Genomic DNA, 16,484 nt, shown 5'->3' on the forward strand with positions numbered 1-16,484 from the left:
TCTGCGGGTTTGAAAGTACAGGGAAGTAGTTTTTAGCCAGCGAAGGTTGGTCGATTGGTAGAGCCTCTGCTACTAATGGCTCAGTTAAGTAAGTTTGAGCACGGTTAGTAGTTGGAAGGGGCCCAATCATTCGATGCTGCTGGCACATTCTCCCTCGATGAGTCTTTGGACTCCCTGGAGGTGTCAAATAATAATAATAATAAGTAATTTATTCTTTTTTTGGCATATTGGGTAGTTCTTATTGCTAGTGATTTAGAACAATGTAATTTGGATTCTCATTTATGAGGATAAACTGAGGGAATGTGGACTGCAGAGTTTGGCGGACAGAAGAAGGAGAGGTGATATGATCGAAACTTTTAAACTGTTGAGAGACAGAAAGAACTCTCCAATGTCTACTCTGTAGACATTGGAGAGTTCTTTCACTTGGGGAAATGGCGGGAACGAGCAATGACAAGGGGCCATCCCTGGAAGTTATGAAAGGAGGCTGCGTGCAAGAGGGTGAGGAGTGGTTTCTTTGCATGGAAGGTGTTTGAACCTTGGAATGCATTGCCTGAGAGAGTGGTTGGAGCAAGAACGGTCAATGGGTTCAAGGAGTGGTATGATAAACTTTGTTTTCTAAAAACGACCTCCCACGATCAGTCTTTTGACTCCATGGAGAGGTGGATAATAATAATAATTTTCTTTGAAATTATTAATGATAAATTTTCACTTTCAGGGGTATATTTAAACTGTATTACACACAAAGGATATTTCAGTACTAGGATTTTTGTTGTTTCTGTTTCATTGTTTATGTCATAAACTACATTGTGACATAAATAGCATGTTGGCATGAGTTATTGTGGTTCTATGTTTTAATAAATTTTGTAGTTTGTTGTTAGTAATAAAACAATTCTATAATTTGAATATTTTAAAATTCATTTTATGACTTTATAGATGTTTTGGATACATGGGAATTTTAAAGCTATATGTGGTGTTGATATATTTCTCCAAGAAGAAGACACATGATTTTGGGCTGAGTGAATAACATAGTCTATGAGTTTATTATTATTATTATTATTACCCCAAGATCACATGGAGTCAAAGACTCATCTGGGAGGTCCTTTTATCACACACATCTCATCATACTGTGTCTTAAACACACTCAAACTCCTTACAGACACCACACTCTCAGGCAAGGCATTCCAATCATTCACAACTCTGCAGGAAAAAAACCTGCCTCTCACTCCCCTACTCACACCCTCTTCATACAGTTTCCAGGGATGACCTCTGGTTCTCCCCTGATCTCCCACTATTCTCTGTAGAACTTCTCCACCATTGATCTTATAACAACCCCTTAATAACTTGTAGGTCTCTATCATATCTCCCCTCTTCCTTCTCTCCATAATAAGTTTAGTTTAATCCTTTATCCAAGTGTGAGCAAACAAAGTTTGTGCCTGAAAGTATCTTCAGGAGTGGGGTAAGGTAGTGCAACACCAGGCAACTTGCTGCAAAGGTGGAGAAAGCTCTCATCACTCCTATCTCAGTATCTCCCATAATGCAAAGCACATCTCCTTGCAGATATGTGTAATGCTATGCATTAAGGCAAGGGCCACTACCCATACCGGTTTCGACCTTTATTGAGGTCTCTTCAGTGGGAGCCAGGCCCAGTAGTGGAGATACAAAGGCAGAAGCAATGAGAGGTCATCCTAACCTATAGGAGTTGCAAGTTCCTTGTTGCAAGGTAATGCAACAAGGAACTTGCACTACCTTACCCCAGTCCTGAAGATACTTTCAGGTGCAAACTTTGATTGCTCACACTTGGATAAAGGATTAAACTAAACTTATTATAGTCTAACAAAGTGAAAAATAAACTCTCAACTTCCTTCTCTCCACCAGACTCTGCAAATTACATCTTCTCAATCTTTCTTCATACTCAACATTCCAGAGGTCAGAAACTACCTTAGTTAGTCGGCCTTTGGACCCTTTCCAACATCTCTTCATCCTTCTGAGAACCCGGTGACAAATCTCGACACAATAGTCTATGTGTGGCCTAATCAAAGCCTTATACAATGGAACAAGAATCTCCCTACTTCTACATGTCAGTGTCCTCTGCATCATTCCCAGAAGCCTTTGTGTTGTCTTCAAAATTTTGGCGATGTGTCCCCTAAATTTTAGATCCTTATCCACTATTACCCCCAGATCTCTTATTTCCTCTACCTCCAACAATATATTCTCACCAAGCATAAATTCTGCATCCCATCTTTGTTTTCCAAATTTTAAAACCTTACATTTTGCAAGATTGAATTCACATCCTCCATTTGCTTGCCCAATCACTCAATTTATTCAAGTCTTCTTACAAGGTCACAACATCTTCACTACTCTTTATGGTTCGTCCCAACTTTGCATCATCTGCAAACAACTGAATATCTCCATCCAAATCTTTGCCAATATCATTAATACACAAGTTAAATAGTAATGGCCCTAAAACAGACCCCTGAGGAACTCCACTAGTGACTTTCCTTTTCCTGGATATCGCACCCCCATACACAACTTGTTGATACCTATCAGATAACCAGTCTCCAATCCAATGCACCATTCTAATATCCAACCACCATCTGCTCTAGTTTGACTATCAACTTATCATGAGGTACTCTATCAAAAGCCTTTGCAAAATCCAAGTATATTACTGTGTATCCTTTTCCTCTGTCCAAGGAAGCAGTCACTTTATTGTAATAAATAAGTAGATTACTAAAACATAACCTCCCTTTAGCAAATCCATGCTGTCCATCAAAGATTATACCATTGTTGTCAACCCAACTCTGGATCCTAGTTCTCACAAGCTTCTCCAACAACTTAACCACAACACCTGACACAGAGATAGGCCTATAGTTTGATGCTTGAGTTCGATCACCTCTTTTATGAAGTGGCACAATCTTGTCCTCCTTCCACTCTTTAGGAACTTGACCAAGTGCAAGACTCATATTAAAAAAATATCTCAAGGCAGATGTCAACTCTCTGGCACATTCCTTCAGAATATGCGGTAATATATTATCACGTCCCACAGCCTTATTAACATCTAGTTTACTCAACTCCCCAAACACCTCTTGCTCACTTACAGTCAGTCTCTCCTCCCCATCATCAACTGCTCTCAACCTCTCCATGAAGTCACATTCACAAGATTGAAAGATCTTTATGAACTGCTTATTAAGTATCTCCACCACACATTCTGCAACAGCTGTCTTTATACCATTTCATCCAATCAATGTTCATCCTTTTGTAATCATTCTTTCTTTTGCTGGCTACATATCGAAAGAACTCCCTAGGATTCTTTTTGGCTTCATTAGCCGACTGCTGTTCATATCTCTCTTTAGCTACTCTCAACAACCAAGTCACCCTCCTTGCCTGGTCTTTGTAGACCTCATGAAATTGCTTACTTCCACTTCTGTTATACTGCCTCCACAATGCCCTTTTTCTCTGTATCGCATTCTTAATCTCTTTATTCATCCATCTCACACCTACCTTATTTAACCTTCTCACCCTTGGAATACACTTAGACATTGCATCTACTAAACAGTTTCTGAAAATCCCCCAAGCTGCAATGATCTCTTTTCCAGCTACCTCCTCATTCCGCACTACACCCGCAAGCTGTCTCCTGAGCTATTCATAATCCCTCTCTTGTAGTTCCGCATATACCCTTTTCTCACAGGGGTCCTTGCACTGCTGGCAACCACCCACGTAATCACTTCATACACACACCTCATATATAATTACATCCTCTGATGAGATGATCAAATCCAAGATCCTTAATCCAATGAGTTGCTTGGGATACTTGAGAGTTTTTTGAAAATATCTTTCAAATGAGTAATTGTTGGTTTAAAACAGTATCTGAAAATGAGTATTTGCAGGTGTTAATGAATTGTGTTAATATGACAGATTTTTTTGACATAGTAAGGGTAATAGGAGGTGAAATGTAAATAATTTCTAATGTTTGGAGAGTCTGCTCCATCACTAAAATAGCTTAGCTTTTTCTTTCCTACTGTTAACATTTTAGGAGAATCATGATTATCTCAGAAAATTTAGAATACTGATGATGATATTTATTATGAGTGCATTCACTTTTTTTTTTATTTATATATATATTTTTTTCAAGTCTGCCAAGTATGAGTTCAAAAATTTAGATACCTTTGGGAGAAGAAGGAAACTAGTATATTTTTGTTATTAAAAATTATATCAAGCATAAGACAGCTTAGTGCAGCTTCAAGGACAGCTACACTGGAGATGAAATGCTAGAATTTTTTTTTTTTAGTTTGCAAGTGCTTGAATTCTCAAAAAATTACATATAACCATAATGTTAATTATTTGGCATAAATCTCTGCACTAACATGGTAAAGAACTTCAGAATCTTTAATGGAAGATTTCTGTATATATCAACAACATTCACAAGGATTATATCATTCCATTCTTTCATTTCTTTATGCAACAGTGCATCAGAAACATCCAATGAGTTCTTCCATGCTGCTATTGCTGCATCTTTCCCAATGAGACGATCATGCAATTTTTTGAAATCTGAAAAAATAAAAAAAAGTTTCAGCACAAATTCTTTAATCCACAACTGTAGAAGGGAGAGGCTGTTAAGTTCTGATAAACACCTAGGGAAAAAAAAAAAATTATATTAAAGCAACTGATATAACAAAGAAAAAACATACTAATAGCAGGGTTATGAAGGAAACTTATGTTCTTATATTCTTGTGTGTTTTTTATTGTGGTTATATTAGATCGTTTAATATCATTTTTGTTCTATGTGTTTATCAGATCTTTCCAGTCCCTCCCCGTGTGTGTGTGCGTGTGTGTGCGTGCGTGCGTGCACTTATATATAATCTTTCCACAAACATTCTTGTTGTGGACACTCAAAGTAGTGAAAGATGTTCCTTTTCTGTATCTTGTGATATGATTTTGTTTTATCAACTTGGTCTATTTAATATACCGCAAAATTCAAATAGCACAACAAATGTTTATTATAGTTATTGCAGAATATTATAAAATTAATAATCTCATTATTTGAAACAAATCAATTCATAACTTTACTATGATAAATCTTTGTCCTAAAAATTCTTCAGCAGCCTCTCAGAATGGCAAACACAATTATAACTCACTCACTATGATAAAGTACTAAAAGTCCCAATTGCAGCCACTTAGGGCTCTACTAATGTGATTGTGCTACTAAATCTGTGTGGAAAGGGCACTGCAACCCTACCCCTTCTTCTAGCAGAAGGATTCACTCCCAAAACCCGGTGAGGTGCAGGAGTGATTGTACGGCATCAATGGATGTCAAATGCAAAAATGTTTTTTTATGGATGCCCTCCTGTCCAATTCCCAACCTCCATAAAATGAAAAATTCCATCTACTGATATCTGTATGACCTTTTCAGAAGTTCATAAATCTCAATCATATTACCCCTCTTTCTCCTGTTTGCTAGTGTCTATGATTCACAAATTCTAAATTGGCCTTCATAATCTGTATTCCACAATCCCCATATCATCTTTGACTCTCTCTTTCTCTCTGTCGTATCAGCATCACCACAGAAACCAAGAGATCACTTGTACACAATAGTTGTGTTAAGGTCTTGTGAAAAGGCAGAAAGACTTCCTAACCTTTGCATGTTAAGGTTTGTTTCAGCACTGCAATTATCCTCTGAGTTCTATTCATAGTCTTTGCTATATGGCTCTTGAACTTCAACCTCTCATCTACTAAAACTTTAAGATCCCTATAATATGACATTGGATATCTCATTACACCAAACTGCATAACTTTACATTTACTAACACTGAACTGACAGCTATTTTCAAATAAGTGTAATTCCATCTTTTTCAAATCATTCTGCAAGTACTACATGTCAGTTGCAATTTCAATTATCCTATCTATCGCTGTATGTCTCGTGCTAAATCCTTCCGAATGTCATTAATTAAGACTGAACCAAGGACTGATCTCTGAGGATAAAATTGTATGGAGATTCGTTAGTACGAGGTGTGATAGTTGAGAATCTGACAAAATCGTACCAACCTGGTGTGACCATTAAGGACCTAAGTGAGTCTATTAGGGAGCAAAAGCAAAGAGTGAAAGAAATGATAGTTGTGGCAGGTACGAATGATTTGAAAGGAGATAAAATGGAAATGATAGAGGACTTGAATGAATTGTTTGGGGTAGCAAAAGAAAAGAGTGAGAGAGTTAGGATGATTAGTCTTTTGCCACGGTATGACAGTGAAGAGTTTAGAAGGAGGGCCATAATTGCAAATGACTTTATGCGTGGGTTATGCATCATGAGTGGTGTGGAATTTGTGGACGTGTGGAGTGAGTTCGATGGGTGAAAGGATCTATATAAGATGGATGGTTTGCATTTGAATGGATTCGGTGTAAGAAGACTTGAAAAAGTGATGTTGAATGAAGTGGATGTGCAGAATCAGGGAAACTAGATTTATTGAGAGGTGGGGGAAGTAGATATGCAGACCTTAGGGAGGCAGTTGAGTGTATGAATGAGTATAATATGCCCGAGCGAATAAGGTCAACAAATGAGAATGGGATAGTTAGTTAAGGCATCAAGCCAACGGAGGTCTGCAATTCGTGTATACTAATGCTGGGAGTATTAGGAACAAGAAGGAAGAATTTTTGGCCTTGGTTGGCACTTCCAGACCACAGGTTATTGTTGGGTGAAAGGATCTATATAAGATGGATGGTTTGCATTTGAATGGATTCGGTGTAAGAAGACTTGAAAAAGTGATGTTGAATGAAGTGGATGTGCAGAATCAGGGAAACTAGATTTATTGAGAGGTGGGGGAAGTAGATATGCAGACCTTAGGGAGGCAGTTGAGTGTATGAATGAGTATAATATGCCCGAGCGAATAAGGTCAACAAATGAGAATGGGATAGTTAGTTAAGGCATCAAGCCAACGGAGGTCTGCAATTCGTGTATACTAATGCTGGGAGTATTAGGAACAAGAAGGAAGAATTTTTGGCCTTGGTTGGCACTTCCAGACCACAGGTTATTGGCATTAGTGAAACATGGCTGGCTGACTGAAGATGATATAGCTAGTGGGATTGAATGTGAGGGGTATAGTGTGTTCAGGAATGACAGGGAGAATAAAATGGGGGGAGGAGGAGGAGTATTATTGATGATAGCTGATGAGCTGCAGCCAAGGAGAATAGAAGTTGAATTGCAGGATAGAGAAAAGAGCACATTTAAGGCTAGCAGAACAAAATATACAATTGGGTGCTGCTATAGACCAGGTGATGGAAAAGATGGTGGTGATAGTATGCATAAGCAAATAGAAGAAACGAGTGGAAGGAGGGTAATTATTATGGGAGATTTCAACTATGGTAGCATTGATTGGAGGGAGGAGAGGACAGATGGGAAGAAGGAATTGGATTTTATGTGGTTATTAAGGGATAACTATATGCGACAGCATGTAATGGAAAATACTAGGGGTCAGAGAGTGCTTCACCTAGTAATTGCATCTGAGGATCTGATTGTAACAAATATGACCACATTGCCACCAATTGGTGAGAGTGATCATAGGATCTTAACTTGGGAGGTGGCTAAAGGTGTGGAATTTACAATTAAGACAGGGTACATGTGGAATTATCGGGCTGGTAAGTATGACAAGCTTAGGAGTTTGACTGGTTCGGTGCCATGGCATGTAAAACTGCAGGCTGGATGTTGATAGTGCATGGGAGGCGATTAAGAAGTGTTTGCAGGAGGCAATGGCTGACTGTATACCTAGAGTCTGAATAATAAATCAAGTAGGGATTAAATGGATGAATAACACCATTAAGCTTGAGCTGTAAAAAAAAGAACCAACTGTGGAGGGAATTTAAGGAGAAAGGTGATCTGCAAGCACATGAACGGTATAAAGCCCAGGCCAGAAGGGTAACAAGTGTGGTAAGAAAAGCAAAAGTGGATAAAAAGAATATTAGCCATGCAGGCTAAAGAGAATCCCAAACAGTTTTTTCAATATGTTGCAAGTAAAAGAAAAAATGTATATGGCAGAATGATTTTAAAGAATGCCGATGGTAGGGAGGTAACTGAATCAGTTGATATAGTAGAATTACTGAGTGAGCACTTTGCAAGAGTATATCATCCTGGTGGTGACACTGCAGAAATGAAAGAACCAACAGCTTATACGGGAATTGTGGTGAATGAAGTGGAGGTGAATAGTCTATTACAAAACCTCAATGTCAATTCATCTGCGGGATTGGATGGTATACCAGCTCGTGTCGTACGAGAAGTGGCTAAAGAATTGTCAGTGCCTTTGACAATTTTGTTTAATTTGAGTCTCGGGTCTAGGTTAGTCCCAAGAGGGGTGGAAAGAGGGGGAAAATAGTTTCACTGCATAAAGGAGGTTCCAAGACTGCTGTTGAAAATTACCGGCCGATCAGCATATCAGGAATTGTTGTCAAGGTCTTGGAGAAAATAGTCAAGAAAAAAATACAGGATTGGATAGATGAAAATGGGATACTGTATGGGGGCCAACATGGTTTTGTGAAGGGTAGATCATGCCTCAGTAACTTGCTCATGTTTTATAACACAGTGACTGCTGAACTGGATAAGGGTAATGGGTTTACAGTGATTCTACTGGACCTTGCTAAGGCCTTTGACAGGATACCACATGGAATTCTAATCAGTATCCTGCAGGATATGGCGTTGGTGAGATGGATAGGAGAGTGGTTGATGAAGAGATATCAGAGAGTGGTTTATTCAGGAGTAGAGTCCAAAAGACGGCCTGTGACTAGTGGTGTGCCGCAGGGTTCTGTTCTTGGACCACTACTTTTCAATTTATTCATTAACGATATAGGAAAGGATCTGAGAGGAAGTGTTCACTTGTTTGCTGATGATGCAAAGTTGGGTAGAGAAATAGTGAGTGCACAGGATGTCAAAATTTTGCAGGATAATTTGGATAGTTTGTAGGACTGGGCTAAGGAAAATGGATGTCAATTTAATGTGGCAAAGTGTAAGGTTATGCATTTTCGGGTGAAAAGATTAGTAGCAGTATATCACATTGGAGAATCGTACTCCAGGAGATTGATGAGTAGGGATTTGGGAGTGTTGGTGGATAGGGAATTGAAGTTTAGGGGGCACATTGCAAAAGTGGCTAAATCAGCTCATCAAATCACTTGGTTGCTGAAAAATACTTTAACAAGCAGAGACAAACAGGTTATTGTTCCTCTGCATCAAGCCTTGATAAGACCCCATCTAGACTACTGTGCCAGGATATGGGCGCCAGGGTTTCTTCTCAATGGGGAGGAGGTGGAGAGGTTCCAGAGACGAGTGACTAAGATAATAGCAGGACTATGGAATGAACCTTACGAAAACAGGTTGAAGATTTGTGGGCTGCAGAAATTGGTTGATAGGCGAAAAAGGGGTGATATGATTGAGACATTCAAATTACTGAAGGGTTTCTATAAGATTAATTCAGAAGATATTTTTGGGAATAGAACTGGTAGTGGGAGGACTAGAGGCCATCCATGGAAGCTTGGTAAGAGTGTGGTTAGCAAGGGTGTTAGAGCTAGGTTTTTTACTTGGAGAGTGGTAAACGAGTGGAATAAGCTGCCAGAATCTGTTGTGGGTTACATGACTGTAAATGAGTTCAAGGTGAAGTATGATAGATACTGTGTGAATGTTGAATAGTTGTTCTTGACATGATGTTGGGCCTCCCTCAATGAGTCTAAGGACTCCTTGGAGCTGCCCATAATATTAATAATAATCCCTACAAAATAGATAAAATGCTACATTGTCCCATTACTCTTCCCTCCCCTAATACACAAGAAAACAACATGACCATTTCTATTCCCTATGCCAGAGGTACATCAGAAAAGATAGCAGAGTATTGATGAAACATGGCCTTCGCACCACTTTCAAACCGCATGTCAAACTAGCAACTCTGATCCGCTCGCCTAAGGATAAACTTCACCCTGTAGCACACCCAGGAGTGTATGAAATTCCCTGTGACTTGGCCTATTATAGGCAAACAGGAAGATCAGTTAACATCAGCCTGGAAGAACATGAAAAATACATTTGTTACTATTACTATGCAAGTCAGGACTGGAAGACCATGCTTTGGACACTCCCTCACAGGATTAGATGGAGAATGTGCTATTTAGGAGTCATTACAGATCTGAAAGATTATTTTTTTTGAGTCAGCAATGGCTTTGAAGAATTCTCCCAACCTTAACAAATATGGTTGTATTAATTTGTCAAAAATTTGGGAGACAGTTATCTTAAGAGAAACTCCTGCATAGCTTGTTTTTTCCCATTATAGGGCACCAAAAATAGAACTTTAGATCTTTTGTCCATTACAATTGTATTGTTTCACTCACTCACTGTCGCGTGTACAAGTGTGTTGTGCTCTGATGATGCTGAGTTGAAATTCAGCGAAATATAAGCAGTTAATAAAACATCTCTTTGATAAAATTGTGTGGTGTTGTTAATACCGTTAAAAATAAGTCATGACCTTTATTGGGGTCGCTTCAGTGGGAGCCAGACCCTGGGTAGTGACCTTTCCCATAATGCATAGCATTATACATGTCTGTAAGGAGATGTGCTTTGCATTATGGGATACTAAGGCAAGTAATGTGCAGTCTTAGCTTCCTTATATAAGTTGCCCCGGTCCTGAAAATGCTTCAGGCACAAACTTTGTTTGCTTACATTTGAATTGCCAGCAAAAGTTGGTCGATTGGTAGAGCCTCTACCACTAATGGCTCACGCAAAAATTTAAGCAAGTTTGAGCGTGGTTAGTAGTTGGAAGGGGATCAATCGTTAGATGCTGTTGGCACACTCTCCCTCGATAAGTCTTTGGACTCCATGGAGGTGTCACATAATAATAATAATAAAGGATTAAACCAAGTACAGACATCCCTTGATTAACTAACCAAGATTAATTAATCAATTGATGTTACTGTATCAAAATCATAATCAAATATAATAATCAATGATAAAAATTACAATTTGTCCAAGATCGATTACTGTATTAATAATTCTTTATATGGTACTCTTTTAGGAAAGATAAAAAATGAATGCAAAGTAAATGTTTAAAATGCATGTACCTACATTAGTTACTGCAATTTTTTATAAAAAAAAAAAACAAAAATTATCAAGAGTCGTTTGAACAGTTTTAGTTTTTTTCTTATCAGCATAAATTCTGAGATAACAGGCAAAATTATTCCCTACACCTTGGCAAACAACTATTCTTTGATTAACATCTGGATCCATATCCATTATTTGCTTCTTAAGTGATTCTAAAATGAGAAACATTCCATCTAGTAATTTGATTGTTATCCCCTTTGGAACCTCATTTTCATATTCCATTTGTTTGTTGTCTTCATATGCGAGTTGTTCAATTTCAAGAAGATTGTTGCCATTGAAATCTTTTGAATTTGAATCCAATCTTCTGCATCACCACCATCAAAACCAAGATCTTTACAAGCAATGATTTCTTCAATCACGTCATTCACAGGATTTGGAAAACCACCTAATTCATTAGCACATTCTGGCAGAAAGTTTTTCCAAACAGTTCTCATGCAGCTAAGAAAACACTTGCTCCCACGAGTCATGAATGCTTTCAATTGCGTGTTTAATATTAAAATTTTTCGACAGGAGAAAATTAATCCCATTTTCTCCTATCGTTGTTTCTACTGCCTTTGAGAATGTCTTTTTAAGAAAGTAGGCTTTGAAATTTGCAATAATGCCCATGTCCATGGGTTGTAGCAACGATGTCGTATTTGGTGTAAAAAAACAAAACTTTCACATTCTCACATAGATCATTAAGTGAGTTTGGATGACCAAGTGCGTTATCATCAACGTCATCATGCTTACAACTTTCTTTCTCTCAGACAGGAAACACTCCTCAAGACTTGCATGTTTTTGCATTGTAAATTTAAAGGTATGTTAATTAAAAACTCTTGCTGCATCTATAAAGGGATTGTTGCAATTAATTTTGCTTTGTTAATCAAATCCTTTGATAAGCAAGCAATACCTCTATATAATTTCTTGGTATCTTTAATTTATAGTATAACCAAGTGAAAAAATTTCCAACAACTTTCTGTAATCCAGAGTAATTTAATAATAAGTTGAGACACCTTTTGGCAACACGTACATGAAAATATGACTTCTGCATTATTTCAAACTTGGAGGTGGTTTCATCCCTACTAGCACTGGTTTCTTTTAATAAATATTAGGATTGCTGGTAGTGCAGTTAGTATCTGCATTATGGGATTACTTTTAGGGGTATCAGGGCTGCCATTTATAGTAGCTCAAACATTTGCTGGTGATGTAGAATTATTTCTGTATCACGGGATTATTTTATTCTCGGTCTTATGACTGAAAGTTTTTTTTTCAGTCAGAAGACTGAAATAATGGTACCAATTCCTCCAAGGGAGTGAACTCTAGGAATTAAAATTCCTGGATGTGAAGAAGCGAGACAGGTAACTAAGGTTTTAAAAGAGATAGTCGACGCAAACAAGATTTATTCTTTCACTCCTCATGGTGGAGGGAAATATTTAATTGTAGTTAAAGATGGAAACAAGAGACAAACTATTATAGGGTTTTACTTTTGAAAGCAGCAGTTATTCCCGTAATGGTCAAGAGCCAGGTAAAAACAATAAAAATCAAAAGATTTCCGATGGAATATATAGAGAATGGTAATGAAATTCTTATACAGACATTTTTGAAATGGGGTAAGATTAGTAATATACGAAAGGGTTTGTCAAGTGAAGATCCAAATTGGTTTTCTGGTGATGTCACCTTCACAATGGATATGAAGATGCCCCTACCAAATTTTGTCAACATTGATACAACTAGAGTTATGGTAAACTATCCCGGAGTACAACATCAATGCCTGAGTTGCAGTTCATACGATCACTTAGTTGGTAACTGTCCCAAATCTAAATGTTTCGACTGCATGGAGATCAGACATATCGCTAATCAGTGCCTCAAACCCTGTCAGAAATGCGAAAGTTCTGAACTCTGCATTAACACCTGTCCTTTTAGAACTTTTGCAGAAAGAGCAGAAGCTCCTGTAGAGCCAATTAGAACATCGTATATATTAGAAAGGCATAAAGAACAGTTCCTGGATCTTCCAATTCAGTCTAGTAAAGAGATGCTTTTAAACAGGCTACACTTTGTAATATTACAAAAAGTGCATGACCAAATCAGTTAGAAATTAGCCCCAAAATTCCAGATCTGCAGGAGCAACTTTTCCAGTCAAATACTGATGGGACATCAGTTGAAATTACCAATAATGAACCTAAAATAACAACTGAACAGGTACACAATGAAATGCAAAAAACATTTAACTGTTCTACAAGGAGAAACTGGAGACAGAAAAGCAAGTAAGACAACTGAAAGAACTTAATATGCAGACAAGATCATCAAAAGGAAAAGACGAATTAATAAAAAAAATTGAAGATATACAAAAAAAAATTTTTTTTAAATAACTACAACTAAAAGAAAAAAGTAATAAAAAATGTAAAGATGGAGAAGGCTGTGGATCATCAAATGAAAACTCTTCAGGGTCAGAAGAGTTTATGGATTATGAAGAAGCAACTCATGCTAATAAAGAGAAAGCAAGAGATACAATTAAAGAAAATATAATAAAGTTTACTCATTCAAAGTTTTCTCAGCAGAGTTATCACCTACATGAAAAGAAAATAAGTAGCCTCCAAATCAAAAAATGATAGCCATGAAATTGAAGTAATGGAAAGCAACTGTAAAAAACTGGAAAACAGTTTACAATAATACACAATTGCTTCTTCACAGATTGAAGACCTCATCGGGTTCATCCAAAATTTAGAAGTTAAAGACTTACCAGTGACACTCCAATAATCATAGCATCTCCTTTCTGCATTGCCTCATTAAATGTACGAGGATTCCATAGGCAAATTAAACAAGAAACTATATGAAAACTTATCTATGCCATAATATTAGGTTTTTGTTTCTCCAAGAAACATACTTCTGCAGATATATAGATATAAAAAGTTTAACAGATAGACATCCACTTCTTTCTTATTAGAGCTTTGTAAGAATTAACAGGGCTGGAGCAGGAGTTCTTATTCTTGCCCCCCTTCCCCTCCTTGGGTCATTCTGTAATATCCAAAGAGATGCAGAAGGGAGAATCTTGACAATTGACCGGAAATACTGTGGATGTGTAATAAGGTTTATAAATGTTTATGCTCCATCCAATGGAATAGTTAGACGAAAATTCTTCCAGGAATTGGAGCCATATTTATATGGTGTCCACTACATCATAGCAGTTGGAGACTGGAATTGTATTGAAAACCCCACATTAGACAAAATAGGAGGCCGCCCCAGGAGTGGATATGCAAAGTTAAAAACATGTCTTGACTAGTAGACATATGGAGGATTCGCAATCCTAATCTCCAGGCATACACATACATGAATCAAGGTATTGATACTCATATTGATCGAATTATATCTCTTCTTCCCTTATAAATAGGACAATTCAGATAAACATCCTGACATCAACATGTCAGATCATAATCCAGTTATACTTAAGTTCCACTGCATGGAAAAAGTAGAGATCTCTTCTGGACCATGGAGACTTCCACCAAATTTTCCGTTGATCTTTCCAACTAAATTCCAGACCCTCTGTTTGAATTGGAATAATGTTACCTGGAATTGAGATATGTGGTTAAAATTCAAACAAGCAGTAAAGCAGAATATGATGGAATGGGGAAAGGAGCAGGCTTTCCTCCAAAGGAAAAAGTTAAAAAACCTGTATAAAGAGAGAAGCTGGTTTGTAACAAACCAATGCAATGGTGTAGCAGCATCATTAGAAACAAACATTTTAACAAACAGACTGAACTGGAAAGGCAGAAACAAGTAGAAGAAAGAAATTTTAAGATGAGAATACAAAGCACTTAGCAGACAGCCCTTCAGCTGCATTCTTCAATAGACAATTACAAAATTTTGCAAAGAAAGGACTATCACTCAAATCTGTGTTGATGGAGAAGACATGTCCACTACTAAAGACACCCTTGACTCCTTTCAAAAACACTACAAAAATCTGTTTGAAGACAACAGTACTGTTGGAAATTATAACTCTTGGAACATTAATGGCTTTCTTGTTCATATCCCAAATGGGCTTGACAGCCCCATTATAACATCTGAAGTTATCACAACCTATAAAGAATGCCAGACAAGAAAATCCCCAGGGCCTGATGGTCTAGGGATAGAACTTTATCATGAGGCCTGGAATTTTATTCTTCCCATTCTAGTTATACTATTTAATTCCTTTCTCTCATCAGGACACATACCAAGTGAATTTATAGCAAGCCATACTGTCCTCATTCCTAAACCTAATAGAGATCACACTTTAATCAGCAGCTGGAGACCTATTTCTCTATCTAATATTGACTACAAGATATTTTTCTGCATTATCAATAACAGGCTCAAAGTGGGAATGAAATATATAATTAAAAACACACAGGTGTATGGAATACCAGGTCGAGCAGTAGAATTTAATCTATTTCTGCTACGTGATCTAATCCACTTAGTTAACATGAAAAAGCAGTCTATGGTAGTGCTATCAGTAGACTTTACTCAAGCATTCGATAATGTCCAGCATCTCTTTCTATTCCACATCTTTCAGCAAATTGGTGTAGGTAAAAAACTGCTATCTGTTATCAAAGGAGTCTATGCCAATTCTACCACCCGCCTCCTATTTAATAAGTTCCTTCCGACCCCGTAAAAATTCAAAAAGAAGTCAAGCTAGCTTGCCCTCTCAGTCCACTGCTCTTTGCATTGTTTCTTGAACCTTTCTTACAAGTCAACAATACACATGCTGTGCGAGGATAGCAGTTCCTTCAACTAAAAAGGAAAATAACGTATTAGCATATGCCAATGATGTAGTCGGAACTTTGAAAGATAATGATTCCATATATATATTTTTTGGTATTTTGGAAAAATTCAGCAAAAGCAGTGGATTAATTATTAATGCATACAAGACAAAATTAGAAGTTTATGGAAAGTGGGATCTTGGAGGCATTCCTTTTGGACTAATCCCAAAGAGAGAACCCCTCATTATACTTGGAATTCCCTTCTCCACTTACCCAATATTACCAGCCAAGAACTTAAATATAAGAACTTGGAAATGTTAGAAGACTGGAAAATAGGGCTGATCTCCTTTTCTTCTAAAGCCATAGTACTCAAAACCATAATCTTTCCTGCTCAGTTGTACATAATAAATATTGCAGACATCACAGAAGCTGAAGAAAAGCAATTATATAGTAAACCTGTGCAATATTTTTGGTCTAGCCGATACTAAGAAGTTAAAAAGGAATTTTTCCAACTATCAACGAAGCATGGAGGATTTTTACATCCAGTCTTAAAATTCTGCCATTTAAACAATACAGCTTCAAAAATCCATTAAATATTGCAAACTGATCACACATGTGCAGACATTCTCAGGTACTACTTAGGTTTTCATCTTCCCCTGTTT

At 37.4% G+C, this 16,484-nt stretch overlaps 1 protein-coding gene across 6 annotated transcripts in view; it reads right to left on the minus strand.

Moving 5' to 3' along the window:
• LOC150102651 (UDP-GalNAc:beta-1,3-N-acetylgalactosaminyltransferase 2-like) overlaps positions 1 to 16,484 on the minus strand; it is a 322,880-nt gene that overhangs the window by 92,458 nt on the left and 213,938 nt on the right. For all 6 annotated transcript variants that reach the window (XM_090399028.1, XM_090399029.1, XM_090399027.1 and 3 more), the window contains one exon: positions 4,362 to 4,545. In XM_090399028.1, coding sequence (XP_090255154.1) covers positions 4,362 to 4,545 — 184 coding nt within the window. The remainder of the gene's footprint in view (positions 1 to 4,361; positions 4,546 to 16,484) is intronic.

This window comes from Typopeltis vanoorti, chromosome 10 (assembly GCF_054136105.1).
Source record: "Typopeltis vanoorti isolate ZY-2024b chromosome 10, IOZ_Tvanoo_1.0, whole genome shotgun sequence".
NCBI lineage: Eukaryota > Metazoa > Arthropoda > Arachnida > Uropygi > Thelyphonidae > Typopeltis > Typopeltis vanoorti.